We start from the raw sequence: 22,563 nt of genomic DNA on the forward strand, positions 1-22,563 counted from the left end.
ATTATAATTTATGATCAACCAATGAATAGCCTCCCTGCTGGCTGACAGGATACTTCTAACTCCTGAACAGACCATCCAACTACTTCGTAAGTCTTTCTTCTGAGAGGCCTAGCTAATCGCCTCAAATTGCAAATATGGCAAGAGTCCTAGTTTCGAAAATTTAAGAAAACTAGCTTCCTTTCTTAGTTTAAGACTAGCCTCTGCAGTATTCCTACCCAAGAGTATTCTATCTTTCCTTGGATAGCATTGGTAAAATGAAAGGGTTTGTACCAACTGAGAAAAAAGAAGTAACCCACATTAGCTCAGGAACATCTGCTGAGCTACTGTTGCATACAAGGCTCCGTGGTAAGCACCATCCATGGCAGAGATAAGCCAGGCACTCTGGAGGCACAGGGAGATGGGACAATGACAGGGCAGTGAGCTGAGCACTGCTGGCATTCGAGCCACAGGCAAATGCTACAAATGCAGGGGGGAAAAAAAGAGTGTTTACTCCAAAGTAGGGGACAGCAGAAACTACAGAGTAACTGCTGCTGCTGCTGCTGCTAAGTCGCATCAGTCGTGTCTGACTCTGTGCAACCCCATAGACGGCAGCCCACCAGGCTCCTCCGTCCCTGGGAGGAGCTCAGTAGGACTTCAAAAGGCAGAGAAGGGCAGGGACAGCATTCTCAAGAGAAGGAACAATATGTTTAAAGCCTGAACATCCTCAGCCTTGGTACAGATCACAGCAGCCAGCAGGACTGAAATCAGGCCCAGGGAGCGTGAAATTAGTTTAACATGAGGCCCCAAAGCTAAACCGGGACTAGAAACGGAAAGGCAACAAACACTTTACCAAGGGGTACAAAATTCAGAGCACAGGTAAGGATGGGGGTGGGGAGGGAGGGGATGCGCTCCAATCCTGATGACTTTAGATGCCTTTATCTAACAATGCTGGGAACACGAGCAGTCCAAGTTACTGTCCGTATTAAACAAAATTCCAGGCTTTCCAGTGCCATTACAACATGAGGGCAGGACCTGAGGTGGGGAAGGGGAGACCAGGAATGTCAAGTGACCCCACAACGCTCATGCTTTGTAAGCAGGTGGCCATCAGGAAAGGTCCTAAATGGAGAAGGCTATTTCCATCAGGGTGGATTTACTGTGTGCCCCATGGCACTCCTAAGTGTCTCAGGAATTTAGGCAAAATCTGCTTAAACAGTCAGTGCTAAACCACTGCAATTCCTCCTCACCTGGCCCCTGTAAGTCCTAACTTACCAATCAGATTTTCAATCTGATTCAGTCTCTTCCTGATTAAATATTTCAAGTCTATGAAGAGTCTCTCTAGGTACTTTTTAATGATGACCCTAAAGGTCACAAGAAGGTTGGGAGCGCTCCCTGGTGGGTACAGAACCACAAACTGACACTCTCCACTAGGCCCTCTCTTGAAGTTACCTGCCATTAAGTTAAATGCTAGCCCTCATCCATCGCACAACTCAACTGAGAGGATCTAGAGGATCCAGACAGCATAAACCAGATGCCCATTGACAGATGAATAGATAAAGCAGCTGTGGTACATAAATACAATGGAATACTACTTAGCCATAAAAAGGAATGCATTTGAGTCAGTTCTAATGAGGTGGATGAACTTCAAAGTGAAGTCAGAAACAGAAAAATAAATATCGTATATTAACACATATGTATGGAACCTAGGGGCTTCCCTGGAAGCTCAGCTGGTAAAGAATCTGCCTGTAATGCAGGAGACCGAGGTTGATTCCTGAGTCAGGAAGTTCTCCTAGAGAAGAGATAGGCTACCCACTCCAGTGTTCTTGGGCTTCCCTGGTGGCTCAGATGGCAAAGAATCCACCTGCAATGCAGGAGACCTGGGTTCCATCCCTGGGTTTCGAAGATCCCCTAGAGGAGGGCATCACAACCCACTCCAGTATTCTTGCCTGGAGAATCCTCATGGACAGAGGAGCCTGGCAGGATAGAGTCAGTCTATGGGCTCACAAAGAGTTGGACATGACTGTGCAACTAAGCACAACACAGCATGGAATCTAGGAAGATGGTACTGATAATCTATTCATAGGGCAGTAGTGGAGATGAAGACACAGAGAACAGACTATGGACATGGTTGGAGGGGAGGAAGGAGAGGGTGAGACGAATGGAGAAAGTAGCGTGGAAGCACATACACTACCGTATGTAAAACAGATAGCCAATGAAAATTGGCAGTGTGAATCAGGGAACTCAAACCAAGGCTCTCTAACAACCTAGAGGGGTGGGAAAGAGTTGGGGGTGGGAGGGAGATTCAAGAGGGAGGGGACGTATGTGTACCTGTGGCTAATTCATGTTGATGTGTGCCAGAAATGAAACCTATATTGTAAAGCAATTATCCTTCAATTAAAAATAAACTAAAAAAATAAAAGATAGCAGGCAGCATAATAAGCAGCTAGCTATAGAAACATCTCATTCTACCTACGATCCTCCTAAGTACAATGCAATTGTGTGTCCAAGCCCACTGACTAATGTGTGCCTAGGAGGAATGAAAATTTACCCACTCGGCATGATTGCTGCCTGAAGCAAGCTAACTGCCCATGCTCCTCTCTTAATGTTCTTATCCTGGCCAGGTCTTCAGCACAGCCGTGAGGATCTCTGTCTAAGGAATTGCTACTTGGGGAACTTCTGACATTTGACTTAATCCCCTTTGGATCCACTCAAGGAAAACTTTAGAACAACTTATGCTCCAGCAGTCTTTCAGGAGCAAGACACACACATGCAAAGGCTTGGGACAAACGTCAATAAGGGTATAATGCCAAGGGCACTATTTTTCAAAGAGCACGTGGACCTTTATATAATTCAATCTTTTTTTTTTTTTTAATGCTCATACTTTCAAGTTTCAGTCCCCTAGGGATGTGAAAGATCTTTAAAAGACCATCTTCCTTATAATATTTGAATTAGCTTTTCTCTTTTGGAGGGTTTACTAAAAAAAGTAACAGAAAAGTCCTTTAAGATCAGCCTTATGAGTGCAAGCTCATGTCAATGGCACTGGTCAAGGACATTGTACAGGTTTAAAGTGCTCTGAGCCGGTTGCTTCAGAAAAGACTGAAAACAGGAAAGGCTCAGCAAAACAGATTCATAAAACTTCCTCAACAACTTCTTTTTGCATAGTATAGTATATATTATATTCCACTATCATATAATTTGACCTGTTGCTAAAGTATACTTACTATTAACTATTGATATTTTTTTTTTTTTAAATGAGAGGTTAAAGTCAAGTCAACTCATCATATGCCCCTTTTTTAGGTTAAAAAAAAAACCCTTTGTGGGGTAGGCCCAGAAAGTCCAAATGTTTTTTATACAAGAAGTCTTGAGTTCTATTACTTAAAGCTTTACAATCAATAATTCTATGCTGTGCAGTAGAAACTAACATAACATTGTAAAGCAACCATACTCCAACAAAAATTTTTAAAAATAATAATGATAATTCTATACACTATGCCCAAATTATCCTCAGTTCTTTATAAAGAATATGGCTTCACTGAAACTACCAGCTTCAAAGCCTCCCCATTTTACTGCATGAGTAAATGCTTTAGCACCCTCTACTGGCCACTTGTTATATCTACTCAGGTCCTAACTCCTCTGGCCAGTAGCCTGCTAACCTTTCAACGGTCACATGGTGGCTACAGCAAAGGCTACCTCACCTCCTTCAAAACCAACTGTGTAAGAGGTGAGCCAGCAGCCACCGCCACAACAGGAAAGGATGACCCTGAAGTGCTCTCCTGCCGTGGCTTGTCCATGAGTCCTCTGCTGCCAGCAGATTTCACAAATAGCAGCTCCTGTCCTGTCTGGTCTGCACCTGTCTCCAGTAACCAACCCCAGTCTCATTTCCACACACAGATTCCTCTAGGGGCTGAGCCCAGATCACCTTCCCGCTATCTGCTTCATCTGGCCAGCTCCAGGGGGATGGAAGTACCTGGAGAGAGCAGCTCACCTGTCAGGTACCATGTGGGCAAAGAGGACACAACGGAGAGCCTGGGAGGCACAATTTCCCCCACAAGCTCATAGATATGATGCCAATCAATCTCCTGCTGTTATGTGTATATTAGCCAGATTTGGCAGGGGCAGGGGGAGGAGTGCCAGAAGAGAACTTCCCACTTCCCATAACCTCATGACAAAGCAGCTTCCCCTGATCCTCCACAGTCCCCTAGAGAAAGCGAAGCTCCTTTATAGGTTCAAACGCAAGTAATCTGAACCTGTAAGCTCTCATTATCTGGCCCACTTTCTTTTGGAAAGGGAAAAAAATAAGAGTCAACTTGGTATTCATTATTCAATAACAGAAGGAAAGGACAGGAGAGGAAGTAGCAATAAAAAAGAGGGAGCCTCTTCACGCCCAAATCTTGCTAGATCAAGCTACTGTGTACTATTTACTATTGATAAATGCTGGCTGCTTGGATATCCATCATCTATTGACTGAAAAATATTCTTTAGAAGAAGATACTGTAAAGGACTTAAGTGATTCCTTCTATCAAGGAGCTCATGATTTGGGTGCAAAGACCAAACACTTCAAAGGAAGTAACTAGAACATGACAAAGTATCATATCCTTTAGTAAAAAAATATATACTGGAAATTCCATAAATACATACACACAAAGCCCCCTCTCTTTATCTCTCATGTATAGAAAAACAATCATCAAGATATTAATAATGGTCATCTCTAGTGGAACTTTCAATGTATGCTTTTTTCCTTCACATTTTTTAGTACTGTTTGGATTTCCTATAATAAGAATGTAGTATCTTAACAAAGAGAACAGAAGTAAATTAAAAACCAATTTTTCAAGGGTATAAACAGAGGAAACTACTTATAAATCTAATATTGTACATAATCTGTAAACACAGATAAAAATATACAGGAAAAGAAACTGAAGAAAATATATCACATCATGAATGACCATTTTTCTCCAGAGGCCACAGTGATTTTGTCTTTTCTGCCTTTCATGTGCTTTCTTATTTTCTAGAAGTAAATCTATCTTTACTTGAATCCTGACGTTAAACTCACTCTCATTTTAAAATACCGTTCATAAAGGCGCTTTAGCAATAACCCCTGATGTAATGACACACCTGGAATAAGAGCTGTGCTGATAAGGATGTCCACCTCCTTACACTGTTGAGCAAAGAGCTTCATTTCGGCCTCAATGAACTCTTTGGACATCTCCTTTGCGTATCCTCCTTGTCCCTCACCAGATTCCTTCAAATCCACCTCCAAGGGCTCAGCACCCAAAGACTTAAACTGCTCCAAAGCTGCGGCCCTGGTGATTATTGAAGGGGAAGCAGCAGTTATTTCAGGTCCTTAATACAGAAATTAAGATCATCATTTACAGAACTTATTTACAAAACAGAAAGAGACTCACAGACTCAGGAGAACAAATTTATGGTTGCCAGGGGGGAAGGATGGGGGGAAGGGGTAGTTGGGGAGTTTGGGATGGACATGTACACACTGCTATATTTACGATGGATAACCAACAAGGTCCTACTGTATAACACAGGGAACTCTGCTCAATGTTATGTGGCAGCCTGGATGGGAGGGGAGTTTCAGGAGAATGGATACATGTATACCTATGGCTGAGTCCCTTTGCTGTCCACCTGATACTAACACATTGTTAACAGACTATACTCCAATACAAAATAAAATGTTAAGAAAAAAAGATCATTTGTATACACATTGTTAAGAAAACTATAAATTCAAAAGTGGACACTCCTTTTTTTGAGATCTCTGACCAGACTGTTTCCATTTTTTTCTAAAGACGGGTAACACTTTTATGATATTTTCTCCCGGAAAAAAAAAAAACTATAGGAAATTCTACTAACTTAATTAACTAAATCACTTAGCTAAGTCACAAAAGAAATTTCACTACTGCCAACTCCAGTCATCAGTTTTGTTTCCTGACAGAGGTCCCATTGTCAATGATGAAGTGAGATCTGACCAACATTCAGATTTGACATCAGTCAAATCCTTTGTAAACATTCCAACTATGGGGACTTAACCACATAAAAGACTCTTACTTAGAAATATTGTTACAAAGCGATTTTTGCCCCTAGTCCGCACTAAATTGTGTTTGAGAAAAGCAATCTATAAATGGCATAAATAGTAAGAAGAACCAACACAATTAACTTATGTAAAAATGGCATAAATGTGAAGAACCAACACAATTAACTTATGTAAAAATGCATTCAGGTTAAAAATAAATAAACACTAGCCAAGTTCTATGTACTAGCTGGAAAACCAAAGCCAATAAAGCTCTCAGCTCTAGTGTGTTTAACTCACCACATCCAGTCCACTACAGTGAATCCCAATCTCCCTAATGACAACAATCACTCCAAGTACTTGTTAAAAATTCAGGGGAGGGAGGAGGGAGGAGGGTTCAGGATGGGGAACATATGTATACCTATGGCGGATTCATTTTGATATATGGCAAAACCAATACAATATTGTAAAGTTAAAAAATTAAAGTAAAAAAAAAATTCAAATTGCCAAGCTCCTCTCCAGAACCACTGAAATTACAATCTCCAGCAGAGGGACCAGAATCTCTATTTTTAGCAAGAGCTGCAGGTCATTCTTATCATCAGGGAAATTTGGGAAACAGTAGTTAGTGGTCTAAGCCCTTCAGCCCCATGATAACCGCCACGGTCAGGTAGGATGTAGAAGGCAGGGCAGGAAAAGTAAGGCATGGATGAACATGAGCTTCTCTCCATTTCTGCAGCTTGAACAAGGACGTTCATACCTCAGCCAGAACTGAGGACAGCAGAGAGAGACAGAAAGATCCTGGTCCTGGATAGCCCTGATGAGTGATGAGCTGCTGCCTCTAGTGTGAAAAGGGAGTCCTTCCCCCGGATTTTCACTTCAGATATAATACATTATCTTTTGAATTATTTTTGGCCGAGCAGCACGCAGGATCTTAATTCCACAATATGGATCAAACCCAAGCCTCCTGCAGTGGAAGTGTGGAGTCTTAACCACTGGACCACAGAGAAGTCCCAATAATCCACTGTCTTACACTTTAAGAAAGTGACAGGGCTTCCCAGGTGGCTCAGTGGTAAAGAATCCACCTGCCAAGCAGGAAACGAGGGTTCAATCCCTGGTTCAAGAAGATCCCCTGGAGGAGGCAAGGGCAAGCCACTCCAGTATTCTTACCTGGAAAATTCCATGGACAGAAGGAGCCTGGCAGGCTACAGTCCACAGGACTGCAATAGAGTCTAACATGACTTAGTGATTAAACAACAACAAAAAAGTGTGTTCTGAAATGAACATTTTTTTTCATGTATTTTTTTTATTGGAGTATAATTGCTTTACAACGTGTGTGTCAGTTTCTGCTGTACAGTGAAGTGATCAGCTATGTGTATACATGTACTCCCTCCCTGTTGGACCTCCCTCCCCACTCCCCCCACGCCCCACCCCTCTAGGTCATCACAGAGCTCCAAACCAAGCTCCCTGTGCTATACAGCAGCCTGAAATGAAGAACAATTCTAATCAAACTTCTCTTTTAAAGAAATCCTAGGAAAATGATGATGTGTCTGCTTTAAACAAATATGCAATGGACATAATCAAGTACTTTCATCTGGAGGCTCTACTGCTGCCCAATATACTTCACCTGCTTCCATCCTTCAACGAAGAGCATGCCTCTCAACCCCCTACCCTTCACCCCCCCTATTGCTCTCCAAGATGTTGCTCATACTACTCCCCTTCTTCAAACTCACAACACCTTTTTTCAAGCCCTGCTGCTGCTGCTGCTAAGTCGCATCAGTCGTGTCCAACTCTGTGCGACCCCATAGACAGCAGTCCAACAGACTCCTCTGTCCCTGGGATTCTCCAGGCAAGAATACTGCAGTGGGTTGCCATTTCCTTCTCCAGTGCATGAAAGTGAAAAGTTAAAGTGAAGTCGCTCAGTCGTGTCCGACTCCTAGCGACCCTATGGACTGTAGCCTACCAGGCTCCTCCGTCCATGGGATTCTCCAGGCAAGAGTACTGGAGTGGGGTGCCATTGCCTTCTCCGTTTCAAGCCCTACCTAGTGCCTAAACACATTTCAAGCAGAAATAAAACACAGTAGAGAAACAGAAGAAAGTCAGGAGAGAGATTAGCAAACCCTGCCATCTGGTCCCATTGCTAATCTACGTGAAAATACAAGTCTGAGTGTGAGTTGTTTTCTTTTTCTTTTTTTAAATAGTCTCTGATGTACTGTGTCTGGGTCCTTAAAATTTTTTCCCCACTAAGTAATACATTTTCACTTTGAGTAAACTGTGAAAAAGTGGAAATATTTTTAAATGGAAAGAAGTCATACAACAGTTTCAATGCACTACTTCAGTTTATAAATTCTAAGGAAAACATAATATTCACCTGAAGCAAAATGTTTTTACCTTAAAGCAATCACGAGTATAGCACTCACCTTGTATCAAATCCCCTAACAATGGCACCCATGGACTTGGCTGCACCTGCAGAAGCCAGCCCAGCAACGCCACCACCAACTATCAGAATCTAGGAGAGAAAACAGAACCCGCGTGTTTAAAATACAGTTCATGATCAAGTGATTATGTAAAATCATCAGCCAGTACCTCTCAGGGCCAGGTATCACACTTAGCATCCACCATTACACCCAGTGGTGCTGGTGATGATATTCAGTCCTCAGAAAATGTACTGAGTGGATAGACTACCCTTTAACTGGACCACCACTGTTTTTCAAAAGTTTAAAATAGGGCTTCCCTGGTGGTCTAGTGGTTAAGAATCCACCTGCCAATGCAGGAGACACGGGTTTGATCCCTAGTCCAGGGAGATTCCACGTGCCAAGGAACAACCAAACCCTTGAGCCACAACTGCTGAAGCCCAGGAGCCCCAGAGCCCGCGCTCCGCAACAAGAGAAGCCACCGCAATGAGAAGCCCGCACACCGCAAAGAGAAACAGCTCCAGCTCACAACTAAAGAAAGCCCATGCAGAGTAACAAAGACTCAAAACAGTCACAATTAAGTAAATCTTAAAAAAAAGTAAAGTTTAGAACAACTTCACAAAACAGTGTGATACCCAGCATCTCACTGTAAAAGCTATATACAGCATCAGCAGTGTTGGGAATATTAAAGACTGACGGTTCTTCCCCACCATATCAAAGCTACTTCTAATAGAATCCCCAGGGTAATATTTCTTTATGCTCATAAAACATCAAAATAAGTTTCAGAGATGGGTACAACTTTGTGAAGCATCTAATCCTATTTTGAGCTCAAATGCTTCTACAAGAAAGAGAGGGAACCAAGTGCCTAACTTTGATCCATTGTGAATGAACTGTACCTGAAATCCAAACCAATGTAACTAATCCCTCTAACCAAGGCAGGACTGGAGCCAAGGAAATCAAAGAATTCCTCAGAAACAAGAGTCTCCTCATTCTAAACAAGCTAAGAACAATGTTGTCTCTAGCCTAGAATGTGCCTTCCAGAGAAAAGTCCCTATTATACTTCGCAGTCAATTGAAGGCAACTCCTTGTTCCTGCTAAAAAAAAGAGAGAGAGAGACACCCACAGATACAGTGAAGTTTATAAATTCCCACCCACCCATCATGCCCACTTCTTGCACCTCTTCAAGAAGACTAGGCTAGTGGAACTGTGCTCCAGTGACCTCTGGGCAGTGTTTTAGAGATCTCATTTATCAATCTTAATGGGAATGCTTTGTTTAAGGAGCAGAGGGGATTTACAGGAAGGGAGACAAAGAGGGACCAGAGGGAATAAGATGCTACTGGGCCCCAAGGCACCATCCCACTCCACATACCAAAGCCCAATCCCTGGAAAGGAAGGAAAAGAGAAACAAAGAAGGAAGAAGGAAGGGAGAGAGAGAGAGAGAAAGAAAGAAAAGAAGACTGGGCCAAGTTATCCTGAATCAAGAAATAACAAAAGATCCCATAATTTAAAAGACAGAATCCGTTCTCCAGAGAGGGAACAGAGGCTGGAAATGGAGTAAATACCTACTTATGAAGCCTCCATAAAAATCCCCAAAATACAGGGTTCTGGGAGCTTCCAGGAGTAGGGCCCAAAGAGGGCACTGAAGCCCCACACCCTTTCCCACCTGCCCTGCTCACCTCTCCCAACAGGACTTTCATCTTATCCTTTATCATATCCTTTCATAATAAACTGATCAACAGGAAGTAAACTGTTTTCCTGAGTTCTGTGAGCAGCTCTAGCAAATTAATCAAACCGAAGGAGGGGGGTTGGGAACCTCTGGCAGAAGCATAGGTAGCAATCTAGACTTGTGACTGGCATCTGAGAGGTGAGGGCAGTCCTATGGGCCTGAGCCCTTAACCTGTGAGATGTGACGCTACCTCCAAGTAGACAGTGGGAGAATTCAGTGAAACCGTAGGGTGCCCAGTTGGTGCCGGAGGAGTGCCTGGGGTGGGGAAAATCCCCACAAATTTGGTAACAGGAAGTATCAGAAACACAAGCAAGAGTGGAGTTTTTCCAAAACAGTCCTAAATCAGACTTTCCCGCATCCGCAAGACAATCTGAATTCTGAAACAAGACCAAGAAGACAGGACCCACGTCATCCAGCCTTGACCTCCCTTTCCAACATCATCTCAGATCACACTTCACCTCACTCACCACACCCCAAGACCAGAGGCCTCCTTCATTCTCCTCGAGCACACTGAATTCCATCCCATCACAGTGTCTTTAAAGGTGCTTCTCCCCTGGCCCAGAATCCCGAACCCCCCTTTCTTTCTTCCCATCCTTGAGGTCCCAACTTAAATGCTACAGGCACTTTCCCCATCACCCTAACTACAGTAGCCTGCTCCCATTACCCACCCACCATACCATCCTGTTCATTTCCTCCATATATTAAAAAATCTCCTATATTTGTTTGATGGTTTATTTCCTCTCTGTGGGCCCTACTAGAATGTAAGTTACATATGGGAGGGATTTTGTTTGTCTTGTTCATGCCATATTGCCAGCTCCTACAACAGTGCCTGGCATATCACAGCCATCAACAAATTGATTTTAGCTCATTCTGGACAAGTAAGAACACTCCATGTTTAAAGGAAACTCAAAATATTCATTCTACCCTGAAAAGGCCATCTATTATCTAATTCTTTGATATCAGGAAAGTGTTTGTGACATGTAACTAAAATCTCTTATGCTGCAGTTTAAATTCTCAGTAAAGACAGTCACTTTTCCACCTTTTAAAAGCTGACTGATTCTCTTTCCTTTACTCCTTGTCTTCTGTTTCACTTTTTAATCTTTTATAATCACAGCTTTCCTCTCAACTTTCATATAATTCCAGAAAGGTTCTAACCAAAACTGAGTAGTGGATTGTGCATCAAAGCATTCAGCCAGTTTAAGAACAGCAGCCAACTTCTGACCACCATGAGGGCTAGACCTTTACTTATGATCCTAAGAAAGAAGTCCGGATGTAATCACCTTACGTATCAGACCTCTGCGTTGTCTCTTCGTATGTTCTTGTTAAGTGTTCTGGCTCCACTTGGACCACTTGCCATCATCTTCACCTGCTTCACCTGGACTCTTTTGGGGGAGTTTTTGGTGAGGGGGGTTGATTTTTTTGGCCGCACCACAAGGCATGAGGGATCTTAGTTCCCTGACCAATGATCAAACTCTGCAGTAGAAGCGTGACACTTTAACCACTGGACCGCCAGGGAAGTCCCACCTGCTCTGTTTTTAAAGTAATATACTATATACTGGGTTATATACTATATAATACATATACTATATAGTTATATACTAGATTTCTAGTATATATCCTAGTAGATATATACATATATCTACTAGATATATATACTATATACTAAACATATGTGTGTGCTAAGTCACTTCAGTCAGGTCTGACTCTGTGTGACCCCATAGACTGCAGCCTGCCAGGCTCCTCTGTCCATGGGATTCTTCAGGCAAGAATACTAGAGTGGGTTGCCATGTCCTCCTCCAGAGGATCTTCCCAGCCCAGGGACTGAACTGGCATCTCTTAAGTCCACCTATATTGGCGGGTGGGTTCTTTACCACTTGCGCCACCTGGGAAGCTATATACTAGGTATACTATGCTATATACTAGATATATATATCTACTAGTGTATCTAGCATATAACTACTCAGTGTATATATATATTATATAGTATATAATCCAGCATATAATTTATATAATATACTAGATAAATATACAGAGACACTATATACACACTAGCATATATACTAGAGTTCTCAAAGCTGCTATTGTTTTTTTTTTTTCATTTTTTCCGGATTTCTTTTGTGTGAGAGCTCTGGATTGATATTACAAAGTACGTAAAAGCAGGAAGCACCAAGTAGACCTATACCCCCCAAAGTGTACTCTGCAGATAGATGACAATATTTAAGGTCCTGTTTCCTATACTTTACCAAAGTGCTTATACTGCCATTTACGACATGTGGCCTTGAAGGTCACAGCATAATCTATTCTTTCACTTAGCCACCCTGACCTATCTCCTGCTCCTCTGTGCTCTAAATATAGATTAAAGAAACTGCAGCCTTTCCCCCTGCCAAATACTCTGACTACACCACCTACTATTTACTGTCCTCTTGACCCAAAATTTGGCAGAAAGTGAGAAAACCAAGTCCTTCCCAAGCCAAAATGTCACAATCACTGGGAAGTTGAGAGCTTGCTAAATGGTGTCACGAAGTTTTAAAAAAACTAGTAATAAGTCACCCAAATCCCTTTAAGAATTCAAGTTAGAAAGTAAAAAACAGAAAGGGAAAAAAAAAACCTTAGAACTTCCAGAAATGTCAAAAATTCTTTTTTTCCCAAGTAATCTTAAGCAACTTTGAGGCGCCACCATATATTACACGTGACACAAAAGTTATCACTGTGACATTAACAGAGAACAAAAATTTTTAAATAACTGTATATATCCTTGCCTTTAATTAATTCACACTATAAAGAAACATTAAAAGTTTAACCTACCTTAGCTGGAGGAACTTTTCCAGCAGCTGTGATCTGACCAGTAAAAAACCGTCCAAAATGATTTGCTGCTAGTACAACAGCCTTGTAACTTAGGAAAATAGACAAATAAGTGGATAAATAAGTCTATAAAATTAAAGAACTTAAGCTTATATTATCAAAATTATTAGAGAACAACTAAAATTTATACAGTAAGTACTATCTGTCAAAAACAGCTCTAGGTACTGCATATATACTTACTCCTTTGATCTTCACAACAACCCTGTGGATAAATATAACTATAATCTTCATTTTATAGGTGAGGAAATTGAGGCATGGAGAGACAAAGAGACTTGACCGAGGTCCCTCAGCTATTAAATGGCAGAGCCAGACATCTGACCCTAGCATCCTGCCTGCAGACACACTCTTACCCATGATGCTCTCTGACTTCATGATGACCACTACAGAAAATTAGCTCGGATAAAATAAGAGAAGTGAAGGGAAGACAAGAAAATGCTAACAACAGTTTGCTTTGGCAGCTAGGACTACAGGTACTTTAAACTTTACTTTATCATCCAAATTTTCTTTGATGACTGTGTAGCATTTATATAATATGGGGAAAAAAATCTTTAAAATTAAAAAATGAGGTTGGCTATCTGTTCATACATAACAAAATTCCAACCTCATAACCAAAAACACTTCCCCTGATCTCTAATGGTTGGAACTGTCATATTTTGAGACAGCACGATCTCAATTCGAATCTATCACTAACTAGTTTTGTGACCTTGGGCAAATTTCTTTAATTCTCTAATTCTTGGTTTCCTCATCTCTAAACTGGGGACAATAAGGGTCTCTTAGAGTTGTTTTAAGGACTGAATAAGATAATTCAGTAAAGCCCTTACCATAAAGAATCACAATAAGTGCCTGGCAAGTATGTTTTTAGCTAAAGAAACACTCTATACATCAAAAACTAGCAATTTATACCAAGTTTTCTTTACTGGGTATTTTTACTACATTAAATTACCTATTACATTAATTTCATTTTCATATTATTTTATACTTAAAAGGTACTTTTGCACACTCAGTAACAAACACTCTACCTTATCATTATAATGCAAAGATTACAATCATAATGCAAGCATTATGATGATAAGATCCACCTACTGGCTGACAAAAAAACCTTTACCTGGTCATATTTTTGTAAAACAAATTTATAATAATCAATGCAAAAGCATGTAATAGTTACTACTATTACTTATAGCAAGAAAAAATATTTTAATGATTATATTACTTGTTAGTTCTGAATCCAAGTGATAAAAAGTTTCAGAGAGCAAAGATGATAAAGACTCAAAGGCCACGGGAAGAAATTAATTTTGATTAAAAGATTTAGTTGCTGTATTGGGGAAAAAAAAAACGAGACAGATTACACAGGAAATGTACAAGAAAACGTTGGTAGTGGGGAAAAGTGATAAAAGTGGGCCTGTTTTGGAGGAGAGCAAAAAGGCGCAGATGAACACAGTGAACTAGGAGGAGCATGTCATCACAGTAACACGCCTATGTGTGTGAGTTAGATAATGATTTATCACATATTGTATGGGTAAGTCGGAGAAGGCAATGGCACTCCAGTACTCTTGCCTGGAAAATCCCATGGACGGAGGAGCTTGGTAGGCTGCAGTCCCTGGGGTCGCGAAGAGTCAGACACAACTGAGCGACTTCACTTTCACTTTTCACTTTCATGCATTGGAGAAGGAATTGGCAACCCACTCCAGTGTTCTTGTCTGAAGAATCCCAGGGATGGGGGAGCCTGGTGGGCTGCTGTCTCTGGGGTCGCACAGAGTCGGACACGACTGAAACGACTTGGCAGCAGCAGCAGCAGCAATACGGGTAAGTATACTAGACGATTCATCTCTAACTATGCCTTTTGCATATATCAGCTCAGGACATAAGACAGTGATTCTTTAAAACTGTGTCCCTGGATCTCCAAAAGCTCACACTTCAACCAACTATTAGAGCATCATGGATGGGAAGGAAAACAGAGACACAGTGTTTCTGGATACCCTTCTGTCCCTTAATTCAACTGAAGTGAAGTGTTAGTCGCTCAGTCGTGTCCAACTCTTTGTGACCCCATAGACTATAGCCCTCCAGGCTCCTCTGTCCATGGGATTCACTAGTCAAGAATACTGCAGTGGGTTGCCATTTCCCTCTCCAGGGGAATCTTCCTGAACCAGGGATCAACTCCAGGTCTCCTGCATTGCATGCAGATTCTTTTACTGTCTGAACCACCAAGAAAGCATTAACTCAACTAAGGCCACTTGAATTATTGGATTTGTCTATATTCCCTCATGTTTCATTTGCTCAAAAGATTCTGCAGCTGAAAACCACCGATCTAGAGCTACTGACTGGGATAACCTTTCGCACATGTGCAAAGCAACACCATCCTTAAAACTTCACATTGTTCATTTCCTACATAAAGGTTTCCCTGATGGCTCAGATGGTAAAGAATCTGACTGCAATGCAGGAAACTGGGGTTCAATCCCTGGGTCAGGAAGATCTGCTAGAGAAAGGAATATCTACTCACTCCATTATTCTTGCCCGGAAAATTCCACGGACAGAGGAACCTGGCAGACTATAGGCCATTCAGACACAACTGAATGACACTTTCTTTCCTATATAAAATTTTAAGTCCCACACTGCATAAGCTCTTTCAGAAACTAAATAAATGTGACAAAAGTTTACATTGTCCCTCTGCATTAATTCACATCACAAAAAAATCTTCAAACCAATCATTTGTCATATTACATAAGGAAACAAAATGTATTCTATTTGTCATTTTTGTTTACTGCATCTCTTTCACATCAAAAATGAACAGCTGGAATCCAGAGAACAATCTGTGGCACATTTGATATGCTACATCTAAGATATGAAACCTAAGAAAACTTTTGGCTCCTAGGTCAGCTGTAAAAGTCTTTATTCAGGTTATCTTTCTTCCTGCATCATTTTTAAATTTTTTTCATTTGTTGGTGCCTCACTCATATTAGCAAGTTGCCACTATTAATCGCTTTCTGCCTAAAATCTAATTCGTTTCTTAGATAAGCTGATTTCATAAACATCATCTGATTTCCAGATTTTCCCCACTCTCCAGGCAGAGTCAACAATATACTGCACTTACATAGTTATGCCTGTCCCTGCTCTGTGGCAGGCATAGGCACACATGACTGTTACTCAGTCAGAGACACATTCCTCTGAGCTGAATGGGTCCTAGAATTCTCAACACAGAGTCCTGGCAATAGACGGGGAATGCATTCAGGCCGGCAGGCAAATGAAGTTTATTGCCATCTTGGCCACGGTTAGCCTTCAGTTATCATGGGTTTTGACCTAAGATGAAACTTCCTCGAGTGCAGACATTTTCCCTATTTATTAAATAATTTATAAATTTCCCTAGGCAAAATGTAATTAAAGTGCTAAATCTATCAATATGTATATATTAGATGGGACCATATGAAACTGCTAATGTTCTACCATTTTTGACCCTATGACAACAGTAATTTATGTCAACTAAACTTAGTCTGGTAATAATTTCACAATATATACATATATCAAATCATTGTATAAATTTTAAGGTGGAAACAATGTTCTATGACAATTATACCACAATAAAACTGTAATTTCAACTAATATATACATAGACACACACACACATACACACATGAAATACAGTATATCACCATTAAAGTACAAATAAGTTCCAAAGAAAAAAAATTGGAACATTATGTATTCAGAAATCAGAAGTACTTTTTAAGCATAGATTCAGAAGCCTCATAATTAGTAAACTAAAATAAGACTTTCTACATTGCACCCTTTCTCATTCTATATAAATAACAGTCTTAAAAACAGTACTAGACTTATGTGAATTTTAAACCATTTGTCCTAAATTGTTATCACTACCCTTGCTATTGACTTTAGTAAAATATGAGTTTATTACATTAAAGCTTTTGGATAATTATAAATTGCTAAGACTATGGTTTACTTACCATGCAGTTTTTCATGAAAACAGATATTAAGAAAAATAAGCACACATTTGAAAAAAAAGTCATTTCCTTTGGTAGAAAGAAATACTACTTCCCTTCTGCCCATGAAGATTAAAAAGTAATGTACAATAGCAGGCAAAGTGAATAGCCATTTCCTACTGATGACCGTGGAACAACACGAATCTTAAAAGTAACTGAAGCACAGTCTTGGAAGGCTGCAATCTCCTAGCCACTACAAGTAAAATCATTGTAAGAGAGAAGAGCTGTAGTGAGCACGTTTCTGTAGCACCACTGTGCTCTTGTTCAACTGGAAAACAATCAACCTACCCGGCAATGTTGGCCATGGAGCTTAGCGCATCATATCCCTGAGCAATTGTGACTCTTGGAACCTGGTCCATTGCCAGAACTGTGGTCTTCCTTTTGGACAGTTTATTTAGCAAGTCTGGATTTTGGGCTGGGTAAATAAAACTGATCAGTGTACCCGATGTCTTTAAAAGATCAGCTTCATGAATACCTAATGTTGGGTTAAGCATAGGGGCTCGCACCTGGGGGAAAAAAAGTCACTGATTAAAAACGTAAATACCTTTATCTTATTTTTAAGTAAACAAGACAACTAAAATAATATACCATTATTGAAATAACACTCCAGAAATAATCTCTCATGAAAAAATTTCTTCCTCAATTCCTAAATAAAATAAAGCACATAGAAATTTATGCCACTGATTATCTGACTGAACTTATGACCTAGTCTTGAGTAACAAGCACACATACCTGGAAATAGTGTCAGGACAGGTTTGACAATGACAGGTAGAGGAATTAAAAAAAACAACAATCTGTTTTTTGGGGGAAACAGGTTCTACAACAAATCTGTTGTCCCAAAATCCACTACTCTGGTAAAATTAAGAAACATTAGAATAAACAGACAGTAAGCTTTTGTTGAATGTTCCAAGATTCAATTCTTGTTAATTTGCAAGCATAAACATTTGGAGTGGTTAGAAGTTAAGAACATCATAAACTAAAATCTCCATGTCATGTGTATAGATTTATGCCACCTTAAAGTTCCAGAAAAATCTACAGATGGACACAACTCAAACCAGTAGCCTTGCTGAGTTGGGTTTAAGCAAAAAGCTGCAACGTACTCTGTTACGTTGAATCAAGTCAATGACACACACTATACATGCCTGAAAGTTTCAACTGTCTACTTTTTCAAGCCAAATTTTTAAAACTTCCAATTAAAAAGGTGTTTTAAAATGTGTTTTACATCCCTGTTCAAAGTCAACCTTCAATTAAAGTGTATCATTTCATTAGCTCCCAATCTGCAACAGCAGTGCTCTTAGGCTAGAAAGCACAGAACAAACACAGCTCTGGGACTTCTGTTTTAAAAGGAAACGAAACACAAACACTAGGCCAATACTTTCATTTAACAGCATTTCATCTCAATTTCCCTATGAAACACCTTTATCTGTCATTCCCATTTCAGTTGTTGCTGTGGTGATGCATGTGATTTTAGGCTCTGGACTTTAATTAAGACTCTCTGACAAGGTCTATTTTTTTCCTCAGTGAGAATCTATAATATAGATTTAATAAACATTAGAGGACAACTTTGAATTCTCCTGGCCCCTATCAAATGCTTAGCTGAAACTGCTGACATCTGAGTGAGTGAAGCCAACACAATGTCTCCCTGAAGATGCTTTTTGGGGTAACAAATTCCTCAGAATATTAACAGGCTTGAAGAGAGGTCTCAGAAGAGAGACCCTAGGTCAAGTAGTTTATTACTACAAATATAAAATTATTTAAGTTTTTATATTACAGGAATCCTCAGTGTCTTTAACATGGCTCATACACATTGTGAATCTACAGGAAACACATAGCATTTCTAAAGCTTACGTGCACCTAGTAACCTCTTTTTGTGGGGTACCTCAAAAGGTTTTTGATCCCTAAAACATACATTAGAATGGATTACACTTATTTTTCGATTTTCCCCTAAGCTTTTATTATACTGTTATCTCAAGTATCAGTATACCTAAATGCTTAAACACTTAAATTACTATTTATTTCCATATCATAAATTTGTTACTAATTTTCTATAGAAAAGTTTTGTGTCTCCTGCAAAAAACACTATGTAAGATCCTATCAAGTTATTCAGTTGACTATATGTAAAAAAGCCTAGGTATTGATTCCCCTTTAGAAATTAATGTAGGAAAAAAGCTGGTCTATCCTAGAAAAGTGAGACTATTTTAACCTGATAAACATGCTTATTTAATCCATACCTCACTATGTGCCTTGGTTGCGTGTTAAGACATTTCAGTCGTGTCTGACTCTTTTTGACCATATGGACTATAGCCCAGCGGGCTCCTCTGTCCACAGGGATTCTCCAGGCAAGAATACTGGAATGGGTTGCCATGCCCTCCTCCAGGGGATCCTCCTGATGTAGGGACTGAACCTGCACCTTCTGCGACTCCTGCGTTGCACGCGGATTCTTTACCCCTGAGCCACCCTGCCCCACGTGGCTTGGTTACCGAAGACTTAAGATTTAAGTTACTGTTCAGCTCATCTATGTTATACTCTTAATACAGTTTCCCTTTCTCTACATGATTTTTTACTTCAGATTTTATTTGTAAAGTTCTTTAGCATATAGCTCTCTATAACACATTACCTTAAGACCTTTTATTAAAGTAGGTAAGTCTATTCTAAGCCCAACGTTACTTTTTCCAGAATAGTCCTGCCCTCTGGAAATAATACTTACATCAGTTAAATCACTGACCTATGATCCTTCAAGATATCAGAATACCACTGTGCATTCAGTCCAAGGAGTTCTTTGCCTCTTACTATTCTAGTAGGAGTTAAATACTCACCCCAGAGAAGGCAATGGCACCCCACTCCAGTACTCTTGCCTGGAATATCCCCGGACAGAGGAGCCTGGTGGGCTGCAGTCCATGGGGTCGCTAGAGTCGGACATGACTGAGCGACTTCACTTTCACTTTTCACTTTCATGCACTGGAGAAGGAATTGGCAACTCACTCCAGTGTTCTTGCCTGGAGAATCCCAGGGATGGGGAAGCCTAGTGGGCTGCCATCTATGGGGTCGCACAGAGTCGGACACAACTGACACGACTTAGCAGCAGCAGCAGCAGCAAATACTCACCCAGGGGTAATGTGGACATATAGGAACCATACGGTACGAATGTTACCTAGCCAATAAGAAGGAAATTCCACAGAGCAAATGTAAGAAAGAAGATCATTTCTTCTTTTCTCGTGCTTAAATATAGTAATATAGTTCACATTGCCTCATAAAAGTTCTGAGTTCCTGGTGGCTCAGACAGTAAAGAATCTGCCTGCAATGTGGGAGACCCAGGTTTGATCCCTGGGTTGGGAAGATCCCCTGGAGGAGGGCATGACAACCTACTCCAGTATTCTTGCCTAGAGAATTCCAGGGACAGAGGAGCCTGGTAGGCTACAACCCAGGGGGTCACAAAGAGTCGGACATGACTGATTGACCAACACTTTCACTTTCATAAAAGTTCTACTGAAACGTGAAGAATAGTCACAACATGCAATCATTTCTTTGAGGAAAAAAGCATCATTTGAAAGTATGAAAACTGTAACAAAAGAGAAAGTACTTTAATCTTGGTACAAGAAATAATCTTTCTACAAGAAGATTTAGAAAAGTCAGCAAGCCATAAATGGAAGGGGGAAAGGAATAATTACTTTGACCACCAAATCAGAAGCCAGCACTTCCTTCGCCCCTTGGATCTGGGCACCTGCTGCTCTGTAGTGATCATCTGAGAACTTGGAAGCTTCACCTGCGCCAGATTCCACAACAACATTAAACCCCTGCTTGACCAAGGCCTGAACGCCAGCAGGAGACAATGCCACTCGCTTCTCATTTTGGAAAATCTCTTTGGGGACCCCAACAGTTAGTTGCTTGTATGGAATTCCTACAACAAAGACAAAAAAAAAAATTTGGTAAGAAACAACACCAAAATTCAAAGTTTTAATAATGCAGTTCAGAAAATGGAAATGGGAAATTTGTTCAAAATACACTACATGTACAGGCTGCTGTTCAAAGTGATGTTCCTGATTCATAATCATAATTTTTTAACTTTTTTTGATAGATGATAGGAAATTCTTACACCTACTCTCCTGAAAATCCTAAATATTTAACCAAATGGCTTTCTTCGAGGCATATAACTAGCTAGCTTAGCTTATTCGTAGGGAAAAAAATGGGTTGAAAGGCCACTCAACAAACTAACTCCACTCATCAAACTAAACCTCTGTGGTTTATGGTCCCCTGGTCCTTATCTTTAAGGAAGACGGAAGTAACTGTTGTTCAGTCACTCAGTCGTGTCTTGACTCTGCGACACCATGGACTGCAGCACACCATACATCCCTATCCTTCAACATCTCCCAGAGCTTGCTCAAACTCATATCTATTGAGTCAGTGATGCCATCCAACCATCTCATCCTCTGTCATCCCCTTCTCCTCCTGCCTTCAATCTTTCTCAGAATCAGGGTCTTTTCCAATGAGTCGGCTCTTTGCATCAAGTGGCCAAAGTACTGGAGTTTCAGCTTCAGCATCAGTCCTTCCAATGGGTATTCAGGGTTGATTTCATCCGAGATTGACTGGTTTGATCTCCTTGTTATCCAAGAGACTCTCAAGAGTCTTCTCCAGCACCACAGTGCGAAGGCAACAATTCTTCAGCGCTCAGCCTTTTTTATTGCCCAGCTCTCACATCCATATATGACTACTGGAAAAACCATAGCTTTGACTACATGGATCTTTGTAAGCAAAGTAACGCCTTTGCTTTTTAATACACTATCTAGGTTTGTCATTGCTTTTCTCCCAAGGAGCAAGTGTCATTTAATTTCATGGTTGCAGTCACCATCCACAATGATTTTAGAGCCCAAGAAAATAAAGTCTGTCACTGTTTCCATTGTTTCCCCATCTATTTGCCATGAAGTGATGGGACCAGATGCCATGATCTTCATTTTCTGAATGTTGAGTTTTAAGCCAGCTTTTCACTTTCCTCTCTCACTTTCATTAAGAAGCTCTTTAATTCCTCTTCACTTTCTGCCATAAGGGTGGTGTCATCTGCCCATCTGAGGTTATTAATATTTCTCCCCACAATCCTGATTCCAGTTTGTGCATCATCTATTCTTGGTCATACCTGATTAGACCAGGGGGTCAGCAGATGGGTTAAAGATAACAGTCTACAGGCCAGACAGAAGGGAAACCAGTAGCGCATGAGACAACTTATAGAGGAACTCTGCCCTGTGGATACTCCATGTCGGCCAATGACTATTCAACCCAATCAGGATCTCTCAGAGAGAAACGGGACATGAGACCCACCAAAAGGACCAGGAGAGTAGAATGACGCAGCAACTATTTGTAAACAGAGCCACAAGGTAATCAAAGGGAGAGGGTCAGCAGCCACAACAGTAGAAACGTTGGTTGTGGGCATGCAGATGGAAAAGAGGAGTGACAGCAATGAAATCCAGAATAACACCCCTCTTCTCCAAGAAGGAGAAGAACGGTTCCCTGTGCTCCATACTTCCCAAAAGTCCATACAACAAAAATAAAGCCTCATCACAAAACATAACCTGCTGTGATTCTGTTCCCTGCAAC

General features: G+C 40.7%; 1 protein-coding gene across 3 annotated transcripts in view; it reads right to left on the reverse strand.

The window, feature by feature from the left end:
• NNT (nicotinamide nucleotide transhydrogenase) overlaps positions 1-22,563 on the reverse strand; it is a 92,117-nt gene that overhangs the window by 60,126 nt on the left and 9,428 nt on the right. For all 3 annotated transcript variants that reach the window (XM_019982801.2, XM_019982800.2, XM_070774702.1), the window contains exons 3-7: positions 20,646-20,875; positions 17,266-17,483; positions 12,935-13,022; positions 8,410-8,498; positions 5,089-5,276 (exon numbers count right to left, since the gene is read on the reverse strand). In XM_019982801.2, coding sequence (XP_019838360.2) covers positions 5,089-5,276; positions 8,410-8,498; positions 12,935-13,022; positions 17,266-17,483; positions 20,646-20,875 — 813 coding nt within the window. The remainder of the gene's footprint in view (positions 1-5,088; positions 5,277-8,409; positions 8,499-12,934; positions 13,023-17,265; positions 17,484-20,645; positions 20,876-22,563) is intronic.

This window comes from Bos indicus, chromosome 20 (genome assembly GCF_029378745.1).
Source record: "Bos indicus isolate NIAB-ARS_2022 breed Sahiwal x Tharparkar chromosome 20, NIAB-ARS_B.indTharparkar_mat_pri_1.0, whole genome shotgun sequence".
Lineage (NCBI taxonomy): Eukaryota > Metazoa > Chordata > Mammalia > Artiodactyla > Bovidae > Bos > Bos indicus.